General features: G+C 43.9%; 1 protein-coding gene across 1 annotated transcript; it reads left to right on the top strand.

The window, feature by feature from the left end:
- Window positions 1-3,803: 3,803 nt before the first annotated feature.
- CAV1 (caveolin 1) lies at window positions 3,804-22,794 on the top strand. Its single transcript, XM_055808662.1, has 3 exons — window positions 3,804-3,957; window positions 4,786-4,950; window positions 20,413-22,794. The coding sequence occupies exons 1-3, from the start codon at window positions 3,928-3,930 to the stop codon at window positions 20,752-20,754; spliced, it is 537 nt and encodes a 178-aa protein (XP_055664637.1). The 5' UTR covers window positions 3,804-3,927; the 3' UTR covers window positions 20,755-22,794.
- The last annotated feature ends 943 nt before the right edge of the window (window positions 22,795-23,737 follow it).

The following is a 23,737-nucleotide window of genomic DNA, read 5'->3' as shown; positions in this document are numbered from 1 at the left end:
AAACTCAGAAGGCACCTCCCTTTCACGTAACCTCCCCTCAGTACCTACAGTTTTACTTTGGCCATGCCCAGAACTGCTCGTTTGAGCAGCTTGGCACCTTACCCACATCTAAACCCAATCCGAATCCCAAAAGAAGGGAAGAGAATGCCTCAGACCCCTTAAAATACACTTACTGCACAGCAGCAGAATAGGGCACTTCTCAAAATAGCTTTTCCCAGAGTGAGTCCAAATGCATTAGCACACCTCAGACAGGCAAAAATTTATTTTGGGTCTCTCAAGTGTTGGATTACTTTTTCTAGCCCTCAGGCTATTGTGAAATGTTTTATGGCAGCAGCTCTTCCATGAAAAAGGAAATCACTCCTAACTAGAGGCTGGGAGAAGGCATGTGAGATGCCTTTGATGCCAGGAACAAACAGGCCAAATAACAAACGCATACATGAAAGTGTGGTCCTGTATACTGGTGGCGAGGGGCACCCATCCCAGCGGAAAAGTTCTGCTCCAGTGACATATAAAATAAAACACAGAAATCCTCTGGACAGCGGGGACAGGATGACCACCATGAATCCTCCAGGTCTACAAGGCTGTCAATAATGGAATGAGCAAAACGTTGGCCTGCATGTTAAACCCATTCCGACTCTTGTTATCAGGCGGCAGGGTAAGGATGATCATGGCTGATTTTTCACAACTTGTTGTGAACTTCACAACCAGAGGCTTGTGATATTCTTCCGATATTCTTCTAGCTGCAGTAGTGCTGCATGATTCAGAAATTTCTTTTAAAGGGCACTGTGGTTCTGCAGAAACCATTCCAAGACCGATTCAGCATTTCAAATTAACAAATATGCCTCTTTTTTTCAGCCATCCTTGAGATATGCAGTAATACTGCATGATGGATCAAAATCTTCTGGTTTTATCATGGCTGGTTTTATCATGGCTGATAAAAGCTCACTACTAACAGTTCTGGCAGCTCAGCAAAACATCCAAAAATGCACTTAAAATGATGTGATTAAGCAGTTGAACAGAAGACACTAAAAAAAGCAACGTTCTTCCCCTCCTAAGCCTCAGGTTTTTAAATACTCTGCATATGGCAGGCTGCTTGCTGACAGCCTCTGTTATCTGACAGCCTCGCTGCTGGGGAAATTATACGTAAAGAATACAGTTTCCCAGGGCTGATTCTGATCTTGCTGACATTGGAATATATCAGGAGTATTGCTAATACCATAACTGGAAATATTACACAAGCCTAAAAAAAAAGGGGGGTGGGGTGGAGGGAGAGGGAGTGTTTGGTACCAGACAAAGACACTCAGTGAGCAGTCATGCACATCCAGTTAAGTTTCATGACTCATTTTCTGACAGTTTTTTGAGGAATTTTGTCCAATCCTTTTTTTTCTGTTGGGTTTTTTTTTTTGTTGTTGTTGGGGTTTTTTTTCACTGGCTTCTGGGAAGGAATATTTCCTACCTATACCAAAGGCTTTCCTCTTCTCAAAACGGAAAGAACAGGTCATAACTTGCACACACTTTGCTCCGTGTTTAGAGTAAGTTCTCAGTTAAGGTAATCCTGAGGTTTGGAAGTTCAGTTAAAGCAAGACTTTGGAGCAATAAATTTTTTTTACAAATTAGGTGTGAAATGCCTAAGGCTGGTGTGATGGAGAAAGAAGAAAGGCAGTGAGGTGGCCAGCCAGGGAAACATATAGTTCTGTTGAACAGCTGACCTGGGCTCCTAAAGACACAGCAAAACCCAATGAGAAGACAGATGGGGTGGCATTCCAAGGCCAGCTTAGGCATCTACAACCCCTGGCAATTTTAGGTGACCCTGGATAAATCCATTCGTAGTAACTGAGAAGGGGACCAGTGCCTTTGCACTTTGAGAAGGTTCCTGCAAGCCTTTACCAGGCCCTTCGCAGCTAAGCTATACTCCTGTGCTGCACGTAATGGGAGCTCCTTGCAGAACTCTGCGTGCATCCATGCCAAGCCTCTGGTTGTGAAGTGTATGTGCATTGCTTATACAGCGGTGCTAGAGGCGACGGGCCACGGCTCTACCCCTATCCATCTCTGCAGATGTTACTTCCTCACTCTTACAACTTGGTAGTATCCCATGCCATTTTTCATTGTAGGACATCCTCTTGGTGTTCAAGTTCAAGGGAGCACTGCTAAGGTTCACCAGATGTGATGGTTCATTGCAGTTTGTATGCAGCCTGTTCTGGGATTCGTCTCATAAAGCTTATAAATTCCACCAGCTTCCGATATTCTTCTAGCTGCAGTAGTGCTGCATGATTCAGAAATTTCTTTTAAAGGGCACTGTGGTTCTGCAGAAACCATTCCAAGACCGATTCAGCATTTCAAATTAACAAATATGCCTCTTTTTTTCAGCCATCCTTGAGATACGCAGTAATACTGCATGATGGATCAAAATCTTCTGATTTATGTGCAGGACACTGACTAATTGAAAAATTTTCCTAGGTATGGAAACAAAGAACTGTCTTGTAATTGTTTTTTTCAGATGGATTGAAAAATTGCAGCTATTATGTCCTTCGATATACCCATATGACTCCATGCACACACTGAAACGCTTGGGCAGCTGAAGATATTTTAATGATGGCCTTAATTAATTATTGCATCAATAAAAAAGTTAATTTTAAAAATTACAGCTAACCTGGAAAGTTGGAAAACATCCATCCAAAGTATTTGTTCTAAAGTTTATGAGCAATATAAACTCTTAAAGAAAGTTCACTGCTAACTGATGACCGTATCAGTAATACATGCCCGTATGGACTGCATTTTCAACAGGTGAAGTTATTTACATCTGTGAGCCTACATCCATCTTAGCCAGCGTTTTTTTCGAGGTCATTTCTCTACTGAATCACCAAAGCCACATATACAGTGGTTAAGAATTTTCTACTTCTGTTGCTGCGATTCTGTGCTAAATGGCATGACAATAAGGTCACTGTTACAAATCTTTCATCGTAGTCTGATTTTCTAAAAGAAAACTGATGGTTGCAAGCACCAAAATAAAAAAAAAAAAAGGAAGGGGGGGGCAAAATATAATTGATAGTTTATAGATGTATAGTGTCATTGCAACCCTGACCCAAACCATCTTGAATACAGTGATGAATCCTCATGCTTTTACACCGACATATGCCCCTGAGCCTCTGAAGGACCCTGAGAACAGAGCATTGCAAAACGTCAGTGTCCCACCATTCCTCTTTACATTAAATCCCTGTGGTTAACACGCATGGCAGGCATGCACGGGTCAGTCTCCTCCCGGGAATAATATGGCACAGCTGAAGTGCAGAGCTGTGAAATATTTGCATAGTTTCGAAATGAACCAGTTGAGAAAATCTCTTTTTCTTCACCCCAAGGATGTCCAACTTTCCACAATTGTTCCTGGGGCTGCGATGACTATGTGTGAACCATTGTCAGTGCCGGGGGGGCGGAGGGAGCCCTACAAACGCCTCGCTTGCTCTGGGAGTTGTGGAAACGCAACTAAAGTTTTCCATCTCCTCATTGCTTCCTTGCTCGCCCCCCCCCCCCCCCCCCCCCCCGCCTCGCCCCCTCGCCCCCCGCAGCCCAGCGGCGCGGACCTGCTGCCGGGGGTCGCGGGGGGGACCCTGTTGCCGTGTCGCTGTCCCCGCGCGGCATGGCCCAAGCATCCGGCACCGGCTCCGCCAGCTCCCAGGTTACCGGAGGGGGCTGCTTTCCCCTCCCACCCCCGACGGCTCCCCGCCGCCTTGCGATACGCCGGGCCCCGCCGCGGCTTGCCGCCCGCCGCAGCCAAGGGCAGGGAGCAGCCCCTGGCCGGCCGCCAGCCGTCTGCCGCGCAGCTACCTCCCCCTGGCCGGCCGCTCCGCAGAGCGGGATCCTCCTGCCTCCGGTGCCGCAAGTTATAGCGCAGGGAGAGGCGCGGCGGAGCCGCCAGCCAGCCGCGGCAGCATGTCCGGTACCAAATACGTAGACTCGGAGGTAGGGCTCGCCGCGGGGACGGAGCCGGGACTCTTCGAGCGCCCCGCCGGCTGCCCCGCCGCCCGTCCGCCGCCCAGTACCTGCAGCGGCTCGGCGCCCCCCCGAGCCCCCCGGCCAGCAGGGGAGCGGGGCGCAGGGGCAGGTCGGCGGCGGAGCCGGCGTCCGGCGGGGAAGGCGGACAACCGGGCACCTGCGGGCGGGGGACAGCGGGGCAGGGGTCCCGGGGGTCTCTTCCCCTGCGACCGAGCCGGGCCCGCGGTGAGAGCGCCGTGGTGGCGGCCGTACGGGGAGGGCGCTACGGCGAGGGCACGCGTGACGGGGGCACGGTGACGGCCGTGCGGGGACGGCGGTACGGTGAGATCAGCGCAGTGGGGACGGCACGGGGAGGGCGCCGGGGTGGAGAGGACGCGGGGAGCGCGCCGTGCTCCGGTCCGCGCGGGGAGGGCGCTGCGGGACGGCGCTGCGGGACGGCGCTGCGGGGGGACCCCGGGAGCTGCCCGTGGGGCCGCGGCTGCGCCCTCCCCGCTTAGGGGCGGCGGCGCTCCGCCCTGGGGCAACGCCGCGGGGAGCGGGGCCGGGCCGCCTGGCGGCGGGAGCGGGAGGCAGTGCCGGGCCGGGCACCGCGGGGTGTGCTGTGCGCCCCGCGGCCGCCGTGACACAGCCGGAGCCAGCGCCGGCCCGCAGCGGGGCTCCCGCCGCTCCGCGCACCCCGTGGGCCCCGGGGCCGCCGCCCCCCCGCCCGCCCCCCGCCCTGCCCTGCCCTGCCCTGCCCTGCCCTCCTCGGCTCGGCTCTCCCCTCCCGCCCGCTCTCCCTCTCCCTCTCCGCAGGGCTTTCTGTACACGGCGCCCGTCAGGGAGCAGGGCAACATCTACAAGCCCAACAACAAGATGATGGCAGATGAGCTGAGCGAAAAGGCGGTGCGCGACGTGCACACCAAAGAGATCGACCTGGTCAACCGAGACCCCAAGCACCTCAACGACGACGTGGTCAAGGTGAGGGGGCCGAGGCGGGACGGGGCGAGGGGCGATGCCGGTTCCCGACAGCCGCCCGTGCTGCCGAGGCGGAGTGCGCGGGCAGTGCCAGGGCAACAGCAGCCCGTGAACCGCTTGCCTCCACCTGCTAAAGGAGGGAGAGGGCTGGGGTGTGTGTGTGTGTGTGTGTGTGTGTGTGCCCTAATTTATCTATCTTTTGGTTTTGGTTAAGAAAAGGGAGAGCGTGCAGAGGAGAGGCGGGCGGCGGGCCGCGGCACCCGCGGGCGCTGCTGGCCGGGGCAGGTCGCGCCGCAGCGCGGGGGGCTGTCCCCCGAGCGGGCTGTCCCCCGAGCGGGCTGCCCCCCGGAGCCGGCTGCCCCCCGGAGCCGGCTGCCCCCCGCAGCGGGCTGTCCCCCGAGCGGGCTGTCCCCCGAGCGGGCTGCCCCCCGGAGCGGGCTGCCTGCGCTCTCCCCGCCGGGCGCCGGGCGCTGCGTCCCTCCGGGGCAAGGGCCGGCGCCGGGCCCCTGCAGCTGTGTGTGCCGGCGGGTCCGCTCTGCATCCCGCCCGGGACCGGGGGAGCGGAGTAAAAAGGCTGCGTGACCTGATGTAGCACCGGCAGAGGGATTTTCCTTCCCTCGGGCACGCGTGGAGGGGCAGGGCAGGGAGGCGGCACCGGGGCGCGCAGCTGGGCACGGCCTGCGGGGCAGGGAACCCTCCCTGAACCAAGTGGGGGCAAGATCAGAGGTCCTGGTGGTCCTCTGGATGTGTGTAGTTGTTTTGTTTTGTTTTCCTTGGCATTTTTCCTTCCCTCAAGAAACGATGAAACAAGCTAAGCAAAATCTTACGGGGCCCTTTTCTAGGTGTTTTGTTTGGGTTTTTAAATCGGAGTCTGACTGTTTTCGACAAAAAGGGGTCGATGGAGATTTTATCTTGTAGTCACTTCGGTCAGAAAAATCATACTGCTGATTTTTCTTTCGGCAGACAAATTTTATACTATGCTTGTGAAAACTGAGGGGGCTGTCATCTGGGCTTGTCAGAACCTAGGTGAAAACGGGAGTTGCAGTGGGTGACTGAGCCACTAGCTGGCTTATTTAGTGCCCAGCAGTGAGAGTGTGTGCAGTTCACCACGTTTGTTGGTCAGGAAGACCTGTTTTTGAAAAAAAAAAAATTAAAAAAAAATATTGCATTGTTTCCAGAGAATCAGAAGGTTGGACTCTGGTTCCTGAATATATGTCAGTAAAATGATTCATGCTCTGTGCAGAAAATATAGTAAGGTCCTGAGTTACCTCAGATTCCACTGACTGCAACACAAAATGGAAATATGGCTAGCCATCATGCTGGACCAATGCTAACATTTATCCCTCAGAACAGGCTACATCTTTAAGGAGCCATTGTCAGCTTTGCCATCTAGAAAGAAAAGAAAAGGCATAGTTTTTATTTCCTTAGAAAAAAATCATCTGTGTACCCAATGGTACAAAATGTCCATTAAAATGATTGATTTTTAAAAAAAGGAGAGAGCAATTCTTTTTTCTTCTACCCACGGGGGAGCAGCTGGGTAGACAGGGAATGCAAGAGCTGAAGAATGAGTCTGCATCATGGCTTATTGCGTACATCAACAGAAGAAGTCCCCAAAGCAACCAGACCTTCTGAGGATGAGTCACAGCCCCCAAGCAAATCAGAATCTGGGTGTCCACAAACCTAACTAGGGAAAGAAAGATCCTGCTGGGAAAAGAGGGATACCACTGACGGAAAAAACTCCTAACGGACTTAAAAGTAACAAGCATACAAAGCCCATCCTGCCTTCTCCGCCCCCCACAGGAGCAATGATTAAGAAAGCTTTTTTACACTCAATCATCTAAAAGAAAGCTAAGAAGTAAGAATTATAGTAATGGAAAAAACAATTTTTTTCAGTTTGTTGTTTTGAAGTAGTTGCGGGCCAACACATTCATTGAAAACCCGCAAACAGGCAGAATACCGGTACCCGCCTCTGGGTCAGGAAGTGGGCTGCTGGTAGTGCACGTAGTCACATCAAGACACAGGAATGTACCAAAATGAATTTGGTGTTAACCAGATGGAGTGTGTTTTGTGTCATAAACCCAGCAGTATTTGTAAAAAATGTGGGCATTGTAAAGCAACATTTTCCTGTTTTGTTAAAAGCATAAATAATAATCACTTTGGTTTTTATAAGTATTTCATGGATAGGTTCAGCCTGGAAAGTAGAGAGAGGAATTTTGCCACAATTTGGGTTTATTTGGACACTGTTTTCAGGTTCAGCCTATTAGATGTAGCAATAAGGTTCAGACCCAGTACCTAGGGGACAGGTTTGAATTGGGTTGTAGATACACAGGTTCAGTTCCTGCCTTAGCCATCAGTCTGTAGTCCCCTTCTGTCATGCATCTGCCTTTCTTACTTCAGCTGTAAACCATCCAGGCAAGGTGTAAAAACAGGAGTCCTCAGTCTCAGGTACTGAAAATCAGAGAAAAAACAATGTTCAGGAGTGTTGTAAAGCCAGAAATACGGTTCAGGCCTAGCTCAATTTTGTTTAGATCCTTGCATTTTTCTAAATTCAGAACCTTCTGCTTTTTACCAAACATTTAATGCATTTCTTGCCACTTGACTATGAGGCACAATAGCATGGAAACTGGGGACAAATCAGTCAGCCATGAAATAGTAATGATTAGACAGAGAACTAGGAATCTGCTCTGTAAGCAGCTCTCTAAAAGGCCTCAGTGTTGTCTGCATTCAAATACTTCCCATAGCACATTTTAAAAATAACCCTTGCTTGTGAGGAGCAGGAGACGCATTCCCTTGGTGTGCAGCACAAGGCATCTGCACAGCTGCCTCTGCAGCAGGGAGTGCAGGCAGCAGTAGGGCAGGGGTGCAGGCAAGAGGGAGAGACCTGGTCGAGATCCTTTTATAAATAAAACTAGATGCATGGAGCAGCTTTAAAGCAAAGTTATTGGTGACCTCGACTTTGCTTACACTTTATCTTCAAGTTAGCTACCAAGTGGAAGCTAAGTGCTAGGAGGTTTCCAGAAAAGTGGGAATGACTGGATTTCTGTTCCAAGAGGGCTGGCAATGAGGCCTGGAGAACCTGAGGGCTGCAGGCAGCGGAGTTGGCAGCTCTGTGCTGGAGGAAGCACGATCTAGTAAAATCACCAGAATTTCCTTCCTGTTCCAATTCCTTCAGCAGGGAGCGGAAAGGAAGGAGTTTCTTCCTCGTATGACTGCCCTCATGCGTCACCTTGGTGGGAGGAGAACGTGCAATGGTGGTCCCGTTCCTTGAGGCACTGGCTTGTGAAGCTGGCCAGTCATGCGGGAGGCGAGGAGGGAGAAGCTGGTGGTTATACAGCTGGTTGGCCTTACCGTTGTATCTATTTCGTATGTCCTTCACTGGAAAATGCTACACTTGGACTTGTGTCCCACAGGTTTTATTTACGTGTGACAAGATGCTACAAACAGGATAGAAAGCTGATGGTTGGTTTTTTTCTCTCATTCATTCCCTGATGACCCAGGACCTGCTTGAAGGTGCCTGAAGTTCAGCCTTTGTCCTTCCTGCTTCCCAACGCAATATTTGTGTTTTCCACAGCATGGCTCAATTACAGCCTTCCAACTCTTCGGAGCTCGGTTTCTCAAAGTATCTGTGGTCACGTGTGCGCAGTTTACTGCATTTGGAGAAGCAGAGGAGGGAGCCAGCTCCGCAGCTTGTGCTTCTCAGCTTGCTCAGGATGAGGATGGTCCTTGCAGCCAGCCCTGCAAAGTCACCTCCTCTGGGACCAGTGAGGACCAAATGTGCCGCCAGATTACAGTTTTTTCCTGTGGTGGTGTGCCTGTGCCCGGTCTACCATCCAGAACAACATTAGGATTTTGTTTTAAACAAGTGGTGTCTATCTGCTGTTTGTTGCATAGGAGTCCTTTTCTCTCTGGAAAAAAAATCCAGTACTTGGCTACAGATGTAAGGATGCAGAACTTTTGTACCAAGTTTTAAACAGTTACGTGTTTGTGCCTTCCACTTAAGGCTAATGCAGTTAAGGGTAATCCAGTGTACTGCAAGGAAAAGTCTGGAATTTTTAGTCAGATGTTGACAAATTCCATAACAGCCTTATGCAGGCGTTAGGGAGGAAAGTATTACTCAGCCATTTTAAAGCCATTTACAATTTCTGCTGCTTCCTAATAAAAAGAGAGCTTTTTTAAAAAGCAGTTTGCCATTTTGTTTAGTCCTTCGCCATTACAGTCCCTTGCTGTTGCGCTGAGCGGGGTGTAAGATGCACAGAGATGACTAGGCAGAGCACCTCGCATCTCCACACCTCAGAACCTCTGGAAGGAGAGCAGGACTTGTCCCCTGTTCTTCTCAGGGGGGTGGGCTAAGGCACTGAGGACCATCACTGATGGGACAGCAGGTGTCCAGCCGGGGGGAACAGAGTTCTGCTCTTCAACATGGTAAAATGAGGCAAAAGCAGAGCTCAAGTCAGGCACTTTTTCCGAAACAAGGAATTAAGTGAAATTTCATGCAGACCCCTTTTCTTTGTTTTCAGCAATTAAAAGTCCTGAGAAAACAGATACGTACATAGGCTTGAACACATCAATATAAATATAAAATGTATGTTTTAATCCCAGCTTGTCATCTGGGCTCTCGCTGTTGGTAGGGATGGAAGTTAGATGCCTCTGAGGCAGGTTCACATCCCAGAGTTTTGGTCTGACTGGGATGAGCGGTGCTCTCAAAAGGCTCTCAAATGTTTCCCTCGTTGACAGTACATATAGTTTAGACATGACACTTTTACATAACTCTGTTTAAATGAAATGATTCTGAAGCTTTGTGTCATCCGGCTGTGGGGTTTAGATTTAAAATGCAAGAATATTCAAATATTTGACTTTGGCTACCCACACAACACAATACTGTTTCAAATATTGCTTCCAAGGCTAGTCTAGGAGTGAAAGATTGAAAACTAGAGTCATCATGAGTGCCAGTTCATACGTCTGAGCGAGGTTTTAAGAGTTCTGAAAAACAGTTTTCTTGCACGATAGAGTTCCCAGGCATGGAATTTCTGAATGTTCATAAGATTACAGATAATAATGGCATCTATTCTAATGAAAGCTTCTTTCTCAGAAAAATGTGTTTGTGTTTAAGCTCATAGTATTATTAAAGCCTTATGCACTGCCTTCTTGCTTAGCATGATGAACATGACTCATAATCCATAGGAAAATGTTCATTTGATGGTCATGGGGACAGAGCCAACCATTCAGCATGGATGTTCCTTTTGTTAGAATTTATTGAACACTATCTCAGATCCAGAGGAGACAGATACTTCTAGTTTCTGATAAATTCAACATAATTCAGATTATGTGCTAGAAAATTTTAAGAACAATTTGAATAATTTTATAATTTTTAGCACACTGTATGGAGAGAAATACTGTCTTCTGTTGCAGAGACTCTGGATGGCTAAAACAAACAACAAAAACCCCCTGAAATCCAAAACTCTCCAGGGGGGAAGATGAATAAATGTGTATAGTAGGGTGGTCTGCCCATAAGGTTCCCAGTGAGAATTTGATCTTTGTTATATTTTAGGCAGCAGAGAGAAGAAAGTACAAATGAACGTGTGTGATCCCATAAAATTTGTGATCTCTGGAAAACTGGAGAGAGATATAGTTCTAAACTAAGATAAGTTTGTATTTCCCACATCTCTAATACCTTTGTAATAAACAGACAGCAGAATGAAATCTACATCAGCAATGATTTTTTTTGAGTGTTTTTATCCAGAACTACCATCTCTCTTTTCAGAAAAATGATGGCAATAAAAAACATCTTGACCTAAAAAGGATATTATTTTGAAGATGAAAGAGAAGCTTTGCCATTTAATTTAATTTGATTTATTGGGGAAGCAGGTTTAACTCTGTTAGTCCCTTTTCTGGCAGATTTCTTATGAAAACGTCTTTCGATAGTTTCAAAACAAACTTTGAATTTTCTGCAATATCATTCTTGTCAAATTATGTCATCAGATTAGCATTCAGAAGGACAAATAATTTTGGTACCACTATCCCCACTCTAAGGAGATTTTAATTGATGAAACGTCGACCCAATTTTATTCAAGATAGCCAAGGAGCTGTGCTATAGATGTTTAGTGGGGCTGTACAAGGATCGGGTTTGTCAGTAGTCTTCTATTTATCTGGCTCATGTACTTTATTTTCAAGTAAAGGGGAACTGATAAATTCAGCTTTGTACGTACGAAGTGAGAAGATGCTGTCACAGCCAAAGGTGATAGTATCACATTCCCTGTCCAAACCCCTGCTGTGCTGTATTTAGATTTGAAGTTCAAAAAAAGCCTAAGGGAGTCTCATAAACAGATTGCAACACTTCCGCTGTCAACTTTGAAATCCCTTCTCAGAATTCAAGCAAATGCTACCAAAAAAAAAAAATCGGTTTTCCCTCAAGATCAAATTAATATCGCCTGTAGACCTGAGCCATAAAGTCTTCTGTTGTTTTATGAAGTCCAAGTTCATGTATGTCTGTTCTAGTGCAGTTTGTGACAAGACTGAAACTGTAGACTAATGATATCTTGATTTTTGTGAAATGCTAAAGAAATAGTTACGTCGTATGTAAGGATCAGTAACTTCAGATCTTCCATAAGAAAGAAAACTTTCTAACAGGAGAAATGCATTAGCAAAGTTTCTTTAAAGGAAAGAAGAGACAGCCGGGCATCACTGCACACTCACTGTCAGCAGTAAGCATGTTCAGGTCGAGACGAGGGAAGAGGTGAGAACAAGTTACACAGATTTGCCAAAAAGAATTGCAGCAGTTAATAGGAATGTGTTTGTGGGTAGTATACCTAGTTAAGCGTCTCCTTTCCTTACTCCCTTTGCAAACGATAGAGAAAAACGCATTTTCCAGATCTAAGGCTCCCTCCAAAGATGCCTGTCTCTGTCCATGCACTACTGAAGAGTCCAAAATCACTATATTTCCATTTGCCATTAGTGCCAAAATTTAGGAGGGATGAAGCTAGAGTAAGTTCTAAAAAGTTATACTTAATAGCGGTTTATTGCCTTCATAGCAGGTCTGTAAACCTGCACTGAGGGCAATATAATAATATAATATGGATATATTTATATTATATGTATAAAATACAAATCTGTTTACAGAACATCTCTACTTTTATTGATGTTTCTGGATTCTGGTTAACTCCAGACCCCACTGGAATCAATAAAAAAATTCCCATTATCTTTAGTGTAGTCAAAACTTCATCCCAGTGTTCATGTTGATGAATATACCTCTTCAAACATACAGGTGGACAGACACATGTGGATGTACATATACACGAACATACCAGAGTTCTTTGCTAAAATAACTGTATCAAACAAGGAGCTGTGGAACATGAACCAAATAATAAAACAGAGAAAGCTTCTGAAGAGATTCTCTTTAGGAAAATGGCAATAACCTCCCAGCAGCCCAGTTTCCAATGAGGAAAATAGCTACTTTATTTTCTGACTGCTTATTCTCACAACATCAACATATTTTCCAAGGAACTGGCTGACATGGTACCCCACCTGCATAGGAAGTTTTGCTGTGTTTTGTAGGAGTGCAGGTGTCTCCTTGAAGCTGCTGGTCTCTCATTCTGCAGGACTATAATGAGACAGGACAGGCAAGTGCTGCAGGAAGAGATCTCTGAAGAGTGGCTGGTTGCTACAGTGCCGACCCGTTGGTGCATCACTCACATTTTTCTCACGAGTGCTCCTGCAGATTTTGATGAGCCTGCCCATTTGATAAAACAAAGCCCATCACCAGGACTTTTCTGGTATGTAATCAGTAATTCAGCATGGGCAGGGAGCAGGAAGTTGTTCTCTCAGTAATTAGTAGCAAATTATTTTTTAGCTATTTTCAGGGATTTTCAGTTTGCAACATGGTGATCTGCAGTCATAACCTTTTTCTATGTCATGACATTACTTATCATTTTTCATAATGCATTTGAACATTTGTTATGTGTGCAGTAGGTATCAGTCCTGACCAGACCGGTTTTCTTCTCTGGCTACAAGAGTGTAGTCCTTAAACTCTACTTTCCAACATGAATATCCTTGTTTGTTAAAGTATTGTTTGCTTTTCTGGCATACTCTGCAGTACTCAGGAAAGATTCACGATTTCCATTAAGAGACCTGCCAAGAGAACACTTTTCTTGCCGTATTATAGAAAGCAGGCACAGGGAGGCAGGGAACATGAGGCCAATTCATTGGTCAGTTTGAATGAGTAACTGGGGTGGAACTGTTCTGCTTACTTGTTTAGGGTTTCATTCACTTTGGAATTACTTGCTGCTTTTCTGTACTTAACCAGCCTTACACAAAAACGATGGTTCTAGCCATCTGTGTTCATAGCATCTCTTTTTTTGTGCAAAGGGGTGAGTGATGTGCCCGCTGGTCTGGCAAGTCCCCAGAAGAGCAGTGTGCTCTGAAGACAGAGTTCAGGGTTAACAGGCAGAGCCTAATCTTGCTGCATCCCAGCCTGGAGTGACTCTTGGGGTTCCCTTGTTAGATGCTGGCCACCATACCAATAGTCAAGGTGATTTCTTGTCTTCCGATGGAACTTATCCCATCTCTGAACACTGCTGGATGTTCATGTTTTGTAGTCACCTATGCTATAGTCTGAGGCTCATATAAATACTTTGGAATAGAATGAATTTTGCTTTTACTACACACCTATCAGCACTTAATGTTTGCTGTGGAAAACAACAATTAGTGAGGAAGTAGAACATCTAGGCATCATGAAGCTCGGTGTTTTCAGGAACAAAGTACCAGCTTCTCTACATAACTGCAGGTGAACATTTGCCGGGTGGAGATTACAGAATGCTCTTAAGAGGGTGAACGAGTCTCCTGGTGTCTTGGGAGGTGGAGGAAGCGAGAAGAGCAACATTATGCCTCTGAGTCCCAACATCTCCCATGCTCTTTCCTCGGATTCAGTAGAAATGACCTTATATGCCTTTTCATCATTTTCTGATAAACTGTGGTAGTGGTCAGGAAGACGAACATCAGCAGATGTGGCAACATGGTATTTCCAAGAATTAATAAAACGTTTAGGTGTTTAGCTGATATCACTGATTTAACAGAATGGTTGTGAGCTTATTGCTTAACTATTTTTTTTCCCCTGCTGCTGTGATGCCTTTGTTCTCCAAGCATTGTAACTGGAAATTTTAAAGTTCCAAATAGTATGTGGAAGTACAAAACCTAGTAATGATCTCAGGTGCTTATGGTTCTCTTATTTTTAAAAACACACAGCACAGCGTTCTGCAGAGTTGGTAGTGCTGCACCTTTCCGGAACGTCGCCTCCCATATGTGACTCACACCATAGAATGGCTTGTCATTTTGTGCTGTTTTCCACATTTTCTTCTATAGAGTATTTCTTTAAAGGACGTTGAATTGCATTTATTGCAGCGTAAAAAAGAGATTGCATCTGCTTTGTTATGTATGTGTTTCGAGTCTTGTCGGGCACAATGTAATATGGTGAAGCAATATTATGCTTACTCTCTTGGTATCAAGGAAAAAACTGTTTAAACACAGCACAGGGTAAGCAGTAAAGACAGTTTCCATACTCTTTGCTAAAAATGCAAAGAAAACTAGCTTGTGACTCTTTCTTGTATAAATACACATTCAGAATTGACTATAGCTCCGGTCTGGCAGGGCATGTAAGCATATTGACATCAGTGGGACAGTTCACATTTTTCAGGTTGTGTGCGTATTTAAACCGTTTGCCTGATTGGAGGTATTAGTGATCAGTCAAGAGAGATCCAGTAAGGATCTCTCTGCATCCTTTCACTGACTCCAAAAGATATTGATGGCACTCAAAAATGTAGGCATCCTCAGCAGCTGCTTGGGTTCCTCCTCAGTGGAGTAGCGGTGGTGCCTGTCTATGCTAACTGCATGCTGCAAAGCACAGTAGCAGCACACAGCTACCACACAGGAAGATTTAAATAATTATAGTTACAGTTACAGAGATGTAGATTAGGTCAAAACCCCCATAAAATGCTGATGGCCTTAATTTTTTTTCTGATAGACCCAGCACAGTAGATTTTTCTGTGTAATGGATATTACATACCCCAGAGAACAACCTTTTGAGGAGAAGCATAACTGGTAAGTAGGCAATTTGAGATTGGAATTGAAGATACCTTTCCAGCCTGCCAGGTTTTGATACATAGGGACTAAAGTGGCAAGGTCAACAGGTCAACTGTTTTCATATATAAAGCATGTATTCTTGAGTCAGCTGGGTTTTCTTTCAGAAAAAAAAACACAGTTAACTTGACACTGCTAAGCTTTTTTAATTAATTGCTTTTTTCTTTAAACAGACCTTGGAAAAAGAAGATAAATTCCCCATACCATTTCCCTTTCTTGTAAATAAATCTCTTTTAGAATCAAAGCAGGTTCCTTAATTTCCTGGTAAAAGTTTAATAAACATATGCAGAGCAAAAGAAGCTGCGGTAATTCTCATAGCAGAATCAGACAAAAGCTTCAAGCAATGTAAAAACTGGCTTTACCAAACTGAATAGTAGGAAACAAAGAACAGCTGAAGTCAGGAAGTGTATTGTAGGCATGGGACAGGAGTTGATAGTGTTTAATAGCTTTGGCTGAAACAGAAGGCTGTAGCAAGTTATTAGCATCCTTTAGAGGGTCAAAACAAATTTCCTCCGCTTCTCTCCTTGTCACAAGTGAACGTGCCTGCATTTTCATTAGCTTGGCAAATAACTCAATGCGATTCCACAGCACACCCTGACAGCTCTGCAGGAGCAAGCTGCATGCTGAACTTGCAGTCTACTGAACAAGACCTGTGCCTAACCTAAGCATGCCTTTATGTAGGTAAAACAGAGTTCTTCACAGACCTACGTGCACATGATGCTTTGGCAAAAGTGGCCTCAAGAACAATACCCTAAGAAAAGCATCTTAACCTTGCAAGCCAGTTAGATTAATTTCCAGAAATTAAGAGTGTCTTTCTTCCTCGGTTCATATTTCTGGCCACTTCTCTTTCTACTGTTGGTCCTATTTTTACTTTACTTAGTTCAGTTGGACTCCCGTTATCAGCCTGATGACACTCACCATCACCGAGTGCTGCTGAACTAAAAACCAGAGGAGAGTAATAGGAGAGACTGAGGAGTGAGTAATCCAAGTGAAGTAAACGTAATGCAGGGCAAGGCAAAATGCATCCAGCAAAATGCATCCAGTCACCTATTCCTCTTGCTGCCTGTGGAGAACTGATCCCTATGAGTTAAAAACAGGATCTTTCATGGGAGTGGTTTGGTGCAGGAAGAATCTGGGTGATATCTCAGTTCCTGCAGCGTAAGGACTTATCTGTACTGCCTGAACAGTGAAATAAATAGAGCATTTCCCAGTCAGTGGTCCTGTATGTGATCTGATAGCAGCTGAGAAGTGGAAGAACTCAGTTTACCTCACATCCTTGCCTTTCTTTAGACTGTACACTACTGTGGGTAATTCTGGGTTTGGACAGCATTGCAGAGGTTTGTGTTCCAGTTGTAGCTGGACTCTCTTGACATGTACATAATTTCAGAACATTATTATGGCTTTCAGGGACATAACAGCTTCATTTTAATCTTGTATTCAGGTTATCTCCCTTATTCAAACTGGAACAATTTGGACATGTCACATGAGGGATAACGAAATGGGAAAGATACGGTTTTGAGACATCAGCTATGATTCCTACAGGGCCATCTATTCAGCTTCCGTGCATCGGTAGCAACATTCCAAGAGCTGTTGAAGTTGTTCCAAGAAAGTAACCTCTTGACAATTGTTGGTGGCTGTTATCATCTCACAGGCACGTTGATTCCTGAGTACTTTTAGGACAACTGTGTATGGCTTGAGCTGGGAAATCTTGGCCAAAGTTATATCATAAATGTTCTAATATTAGCATCATCTCCTGGAATGAGAATGGGGCTGTCCATCTGGAAATGTAACGTGGCATGATTCTTCTGTCTGCTCCCCAGGATTAACTCCGTGGACATCTTGGAGTGCACTCCAGGCTAAAAACATTAGTACTGAGAATCGCCAATACAGAGACTTTACTATTTGATTTGAAAACCAATGAGTTTACTGGCTTCCATTTTTCAGTAAAACATTCATTATAATGAATTATTTTGAAAGGAATCAAATTACAGGCCATTCGTTACTTAAAGTTCTAGGAAGTTCACATTAGCCTATGGTTTCTTTTTACATGCCAAAAATATGCTTTGCTGATAAAAATAGGTCCCACTTAGCTAAATTAAAGATATAACCATGAAAAGGCTGATGGAGCTCAAGACAGACTTGCTTTCCTGCTGAGATGTAATATTTCCCTTATCAGCCAGTTGAAAAAACACAAGATAGACTCTACCACAACTGAACTAAATGAGAAGACTTCAGGCTTGACCCTGAATAGCCCTCGACACGCTGAAGTGCTGTGTGATGGCTGTGTGCACAAGGTGGGCCTGCCAAGGATCACAACACAACATCAACTGGTGGGAAGCATGCAATAAATTCCCAGAAGTTTTAGAATGAGAGGGCTATGCTTAACCATGATGCAGTCTTCATGTTTTGAGAAGCAACCTTTTCTTGCTGTAATCATCTTGGGTTTTTCCATCATCTGCATAGTCTTACTATCTGATTTCAAGGCAAACGTTGATGGTAAGTCAAGAACACCCATTTGCTTTGACAATGAGCTAACATGGGATGTGGACTATAATGGAAAGTTTGCTTTTGAGTAGCTGCAGAAACAGGTACTATAAGTACGCTTGCTTGTGTATTCCAAAAAGGAAATATACTTGCTCCATAAACGCTGGCATATGTTTTTCCAACATGTACTCAGTTGAATGAAATCGATTTCAGTGAACAGTATACAGATCTTGAAAACATCTTTGGGGTGAGGGGCCAGGAACAGATAATAGAATAAGATAATTGGATGCCGTCATCAGCAGATGTTATTGACTTCTCCCTGTATACATGTACATCCTTTACTTCTCTCTTTCATGATGCAGTCCTAAAATGCAATGATGGATAGAAGGACATCTTATTGTTTCATTTGGTAAAAAGATAACAATATATCCAGGAAAGTTCCTTGCTCTGTCTTACCAGACTGCCACTAACTTTTAATGACCAATTCATGTAATTATTTTATGGCCAGTGTACTTCATAAAGCTATTTTTTGCCAATTGTTTAGTCCCCAGATATAACCTTTTCTATTTAATAAGCCCACAACCAAAGCTGAGAGCATATTGGTGCCTGTGATGCCTTCCCCAGAATTAGTTATTTCCACCAGAGCTTCAGTCTTGCACCCACTGAAATACAGTGTCCAAATAATTTCCAGTTTCATGTCTTCACTGAGCAGTGACTGTAGTGTACTTTCTATGCTGTATTGAGACACTGATTTCAAGGAGACTGTTTCTAAGCTTTGTACCAAAAATTCATGCACATGACCTACAGAGGCAGAGGTTACTGGATACCTGTAGAGCTATTGCAAAGAAACCCATGAGTCACACCCTCTTTTCATTTTCTCTTTTTGTAGCTATTATTTGAAATCATGCTGTTGAGTTTCAGAAAGTCCAGGCAGACTTTTGGCTCTGCAAACGTGTATGGACAGGTGTGGAGCACTGAGGTGTGTTGCCTGCACGAAGTCTGTCACTGGTTTCTGTGGAGGCAGAATTTCAACCCAAACGCTAACTTTAGGTGTGATGGGGATGATGATGATGATGAATTCCCATCCCAATGAATCATAGATCACTTTCAGATCACTAGAGCCTAGTTCAGAGTAGCTGGTAAAGAAAAGGTTTCTAGTTTGCATTACATGATGTCTAGAGAGAAGCACTGGCAGAGAGTGATGTTTTTGCCCAGTAATACGTTGAATTAAGCCAGCTTGATGTTAGGCATTCAAGATATCTGATATCATAGATGATTCAGAAGTTTCCACCCAAGGACTTTCAAGCCCTTCAAGCAAATTGCACCTAGACTGTGCAGTTTTGCTTTGGAATTATCTTTTTTGTTTTATAGTATTTTTCCCTTTGTTGGTAACTTCCGTTTGAAGGTGACTGAAGATTCAACAGGAGAGGGAGGAGTTCTTTCTAATTATTATATATATTTTAGATTAAAAGAAATTATTGTGAGCCTTTTCCTACAGTGTAAGCAATTCTGACACTGAGTGCACGTATAAGCACCTCCCTCCAGCATGCTAAGGTACTGTTGCCCGAGTTTCTGTGGCCACTGGCCCATATCATACTTACCCTGCTCCTCTGTATCTTCCCTTACTGCAGCATTATCATCTGTCTTGGGGATCCAGCCCCAGAAATGCAGTTTCTTTTTTTCTTTCATCTAATTTAAACAGTCATTTAGTTCCTTGCAGAGGAATAGCTTTGTGATGGTCTCTTTCCTGTTGAATGCAGTACCTATACAATTCGTTGTGCTAACTAAATTAAATATCCTGTATTGTGGGTTATATCAAACACATGTTTGTGTGACATGGAGCTGAACCATCATCACAATTCTGTTAATTTTCTAATAGAAATATTATGACAATTAAGCTTCCTGAATTGCTCAGTATTTCAACAGAGAGCTGTAAAATATGTCTGTTGGAATGCTCTGCTTCCTTCGGTGACTTTCTGAACGATTTATGAATAGTCAAAACTATGAAAAATGTGGAAGACTGTGTTTCCTCTAAATATTAATATGTTAGCCTGGCCATGTCTTTCATGAGGAGGGTGTTATCACATAAACAGGATAGGCTAAAACAAAACGGTACTAATGTGAAGAGCCTCCTTAACATTTAACAACATGAAAGAGCTCCCTCACCCTTTCAGACTAAGGAGGGGCTCCACCTGATGCCGACATAAATCCAGCATTTTATTTTTCCATCTACTAAGAACTATCTATGCCTGTTTCAAAGTATATATTTATACTTTGAAAGTATATATATTTATATATAAAGTATATATTTAAATAATATTTTAATAATTTTAAATTAAATAAATTTAAATTAAACAGTGTTTATTGACTGTCAAAATTCAGCAATGCTATACAAGGAAAGATGGGGAAAAATCGGGGGAATAAAACCCATCTTATTGATACACGCCTGGGGTGTGTAAAAAGTCAAAGTACTGACTGCATTTATTCCAGTCATAAAGATGTGTTAACAGTTATGTCAGGCAATGAAAGCATGATGATTCTGTTCACTTGGCTTGCCTATTAGGTAGACTTTAAGGGCACTCTTAGGCCTGTAGGAGAATAGGAAACTATCTTCAGGTTTTTGGACATCTCCATCTAGAAGTTAGATATCTGTCTAATTTTGAGCTAATCATTGAGGCTCCCTGGTAGTCACTGAAAAAAAGATAGTATAGATAGTATAGATGAAAAAAGATGTAGGAAGTACATGTTTCGGTGTTTTGTTGCAGGGGACCATTGCTCTCCAGGGAAGGTGTTTCTGGAGTCCATCCTTGATGCAAACATCTGACTGACCTGACTTTGTGTTCTTTGCTACAGATTGATTTTGAAGATGTGATTGCTGAGCCAGAGGGAACACACAGCTTTGATGGGATTTGGAAGGCCAGTTTTACCACCTTCACTGTAACGAAATACTGGTTTTACCGTTTACTGTCAGCAATCTTTGGCATTCCTATGGCTCTCATCTGGGGCATCTACTTTGCCATTTTGTCATTCCTGCACATCTGGGCGGTGGTGCCGTGCATAAGGAGCTACCTGATCGAGATCCAGTGCATTAGCCGCGTCTATTCGATCTGCATCCACACGTTCTGCGACCCACTGTTTGAGGCCATAGGCAAAATGTTCAGCAGCATCCGAGCCACAGTACGGAAAGAGATTTGAGAGACATTTCAAGGAGAGCCATCAGCCTAGGAAGGGGGTGGGGGTTTTGTGTTGTTTGGAGTGTTTTGGTGCCAGTTTCGTGTTCCTCAAAGCAGCATACAGCAGCTGGTGGTGGATATACTGGCCCAAAACAAAGAAATGCTTGCTCAGTTTCTTTTCCTACTGTTTATTCTTACTGGACTACTTGCTTCTTTGTTGGTTTTTTTTTGTTTTTTTTTACTTCTTTTTCCTTTTCAGTCTGCATTTCAAACTAACCTTAAATGGCCATTCTTCCATGCCAGCTGCATATCATTTTGCTGGCTGTTCAGTTCAGAGACTGAAGTGTTGTTGGATGCCGCTTGATCTCACCCTTCATTCCTTGTGAGATAAATCCACAGTGATACTGAAGAACGACAAAAATGCTTTCCAACACTATAAAGCCATTCATTTTATTGTGGCCAAAGAGCGCAGAGCTATTGCAGCAGAATGAACGTGACCAGCTGGCAGGTTTTAGCAGAATGTTCTTTTTCAATTGGATTGTCAGTTGACTGCAGCTATTTACAGTCATGGTCAGATATGGTGCATTATGAATAAATTAGTAAAGTAAACAAATTACTGAACTAATGTATGTCCTAAAAATCTAACACTTTATCAGGTTGGAGGCGACGACATGTGAGAGCTTTTCACGTGCATAAAAAGCTTCGGTCAGTGCCTTTCTGTCTCATTCTATCTTGGAAGTTTGCATCCACTGGTTTTTCAACCTTTGCTAGAATTGCAGAAGCAAACTGCAGTTGAGAACTAAAACTGGTCATTATGGAAATGTTTTTCTGACTGTGACTTATGATACATCCCTTAGCAAGCATTTAGGTGCTTATCTCATAGGCTTCTGGGGTTTATTTTTTTCCAAAGTATTCATATAAATACGTATCACAGGTATGCCAGAGATGACCCTGAGTTTCAAGAAAAATGAAGGTGTGCCAAACACAAGCTACACGAGGCCAAGGAGGAGCTGCCCCTGAGAAACTTTTCTATCAGCTTTCAAAACTTCCCTATCAGCAGAAGTCTGCATGCCACTAATGCACAGATTATTTTCAGGATGCTTTGCTGGTTCTAAACTAATCCATCACAAGAGATGGTTCAGAAACTTCACATTTGTGGGTTGGTTTGTTCATTTTTAGCTGAGCTGCAACACCGGGAAGTCTTAAATAGAGGGTGTTGTGTGAATCTACCATGTCGCAAAGTGCAAAGAAAGCAAAGCCTTTGCGACATGTTCTGATGCTGTGATCTGCAGGAGCTTTTTGCCCTCGTGATAATACTGTGTTCAGAGATGCTCTCTGTATCCTCATAAGGTTTGCGTGAAGCATTTGTAAAAATAGTTGTGAGGCTAATCAGCTTAATTGTAAAGCAAGCTGGGGCCTGAGCCTGCTCCAGTTGGGATCTCCAGCAAGCCGGTTCTTGACCTCGGAGTGTGCAAGGTTTGGTCTTTGGGATGAGCATGGAGCTGTCTGGTACACCTACAGCTTTTTTATTTAGTGCTGATATTTCACATATTGCTTTACCTAACACAGGAGTGCCTTCGGCTCAATTTCTGCCAAAGCATTGAAAACTTTAAGAAATGCTGCATTTTTAAAGGGGTGGGGGGTGGGTGGGGGGGTGGGTGCTGGGGAGGGTGCACAAAAAATTTACAAAGCTATTAACTACTATTGTTTGCATTTAAAACAGACACTGGTATGGATATAGTTTTATGTTTTTCTATGTACATAATGAAGAGTGTACTATTATAGATTTTTTCAGTATGAGAAACAAGTGAGATTGTAAACAAGAAATATTTTATCTTTTTATGAGGAAAATCACTCTGAGGAAAACTTTCTTGATCTACCATATAAACTGTATATCCTGAAAGATGTCTGTTCACTTACAGCTATTAGTCCCTAATCCAAATACATTGCTGATCCAGGACACTTACATTGTTGTTATATGCTTACAGATATAACTGACACCTTTTTTTTTTTTAATTCTGCATGTACATTAAAGACTACAATAAAAAGACGTTTAATGGTAGCTCCTGTCTGACTTCTTTTCCCTTGAAAGTCATGTGAACAAATCCAATGTTACCAGGAAGAAAAGATAAAGAAAAGATAAAGAAACAGAAAGCAATGTCATTTGTTTCTCAAGAAAGAAAGCACAAAACGGTCTCAGTTTGGGCTTCAGGATCTGACTCAGGAAGATTCTTCCCAACAAAAAAATTATATTTTTGCCAAGTAAATATTTTCTGCTGCTAAATAAGTAGGCAGTAGGACTAGTGAACATAGCATTGATTAGGGAGCCTAAGCTTGTTTAAATGCTTGGTGTTCCTCAGTTTCCCTACATTTCAATTAGGATAATGAAGTTTACTTGTAGACAACTTTAATATCCAATAAACAGAATGATAACATAATATAATGAGTTGTTTATAGTTTGTTTTACATAAAAGACTTTGGGAATCCAGAATTCAGTCATGGATTGCCCTGATGATAGCTCTGCAGTTAAAATTGCTTAAAGCTTTCTTTTTCAGTCCAGTGGAAACAGGATTGTTCCTAATAAAAGCTCATTACCCTAAGCATTTAATGTATGGAAATAGGGGAATGACAACTTTTATCCAGCCATGTGTAGGCCTAACTTGTGACGGGACAGTTCTTTTCTGTGGGGTTATTGCACAATACCTGTACCACCATTAAACTGGTACACAACGGTCCGACAAAACAGTCTGTTACAATTTGGTCTACAGATCTGTTAACCATATTGTAATGTTCAAATGCCAGATACCAGCTTAAGGTAGTCTGTCATCTTTTCCAATAGCAGAATGGTGTATTTAACGGTAGTTAATAGTCCAGTGGTAGCAGAGAGAAAATTTAAAAAGTTTAAAAGGGACGTTTTAATGTGAAAGTAAAGCAAATGAGCCTTCTGGTGTTGATAAATGTCTTGCTTTTGCAAACAGCCTGACAGATCCAGGACAGACACATCT

This window comes from Falco peregrinus, chromosome 6 (assembly GCF_023634155.1).
Source record: "Falco peregrinus isolate bFalPer1 chromosome 6, bFalPer1.pri, whole genome shotgun sequence".
Classification (NCBI taxonomy): domain Eukaryota; kingdom Metazoa; phylum Chordata; class Aves; order Falconiformes; family Falconidae; genus Falco; species Falco peregrinus.
The sequence above is the reverse complement of the archived record's forward strand: the minus strand, read 5'-3'. Positions and strand labels throughout refer to the sequence as shown.

What these genes read in the sequence shown, in the direction of transcription:
- CAV1 (XM_055808662.1), top strand. Translation starts at nt 3,928, where the DNA reads ATGTCCGGTACCAAATACGTAGACTCGGAG. An exon ending in CCAAATACGTAGACTCGGAG is followed by an intron (nt 3,958 to 4,785) that starts GTAGGGCTCGCC and finishes CCCTCTCCGCAG; the next exon opens with GGCTTTCTGTACACGGCGCC. An exon ending in TCAACGACGACGTGGTCAAG is followed by an intron (nt 4,951 to 20,412) that starts GTGAGGGGGCCG and finishes TCTTTGCTACAG; the next exon opens with ATTGATTTTGAAGATGTGAT.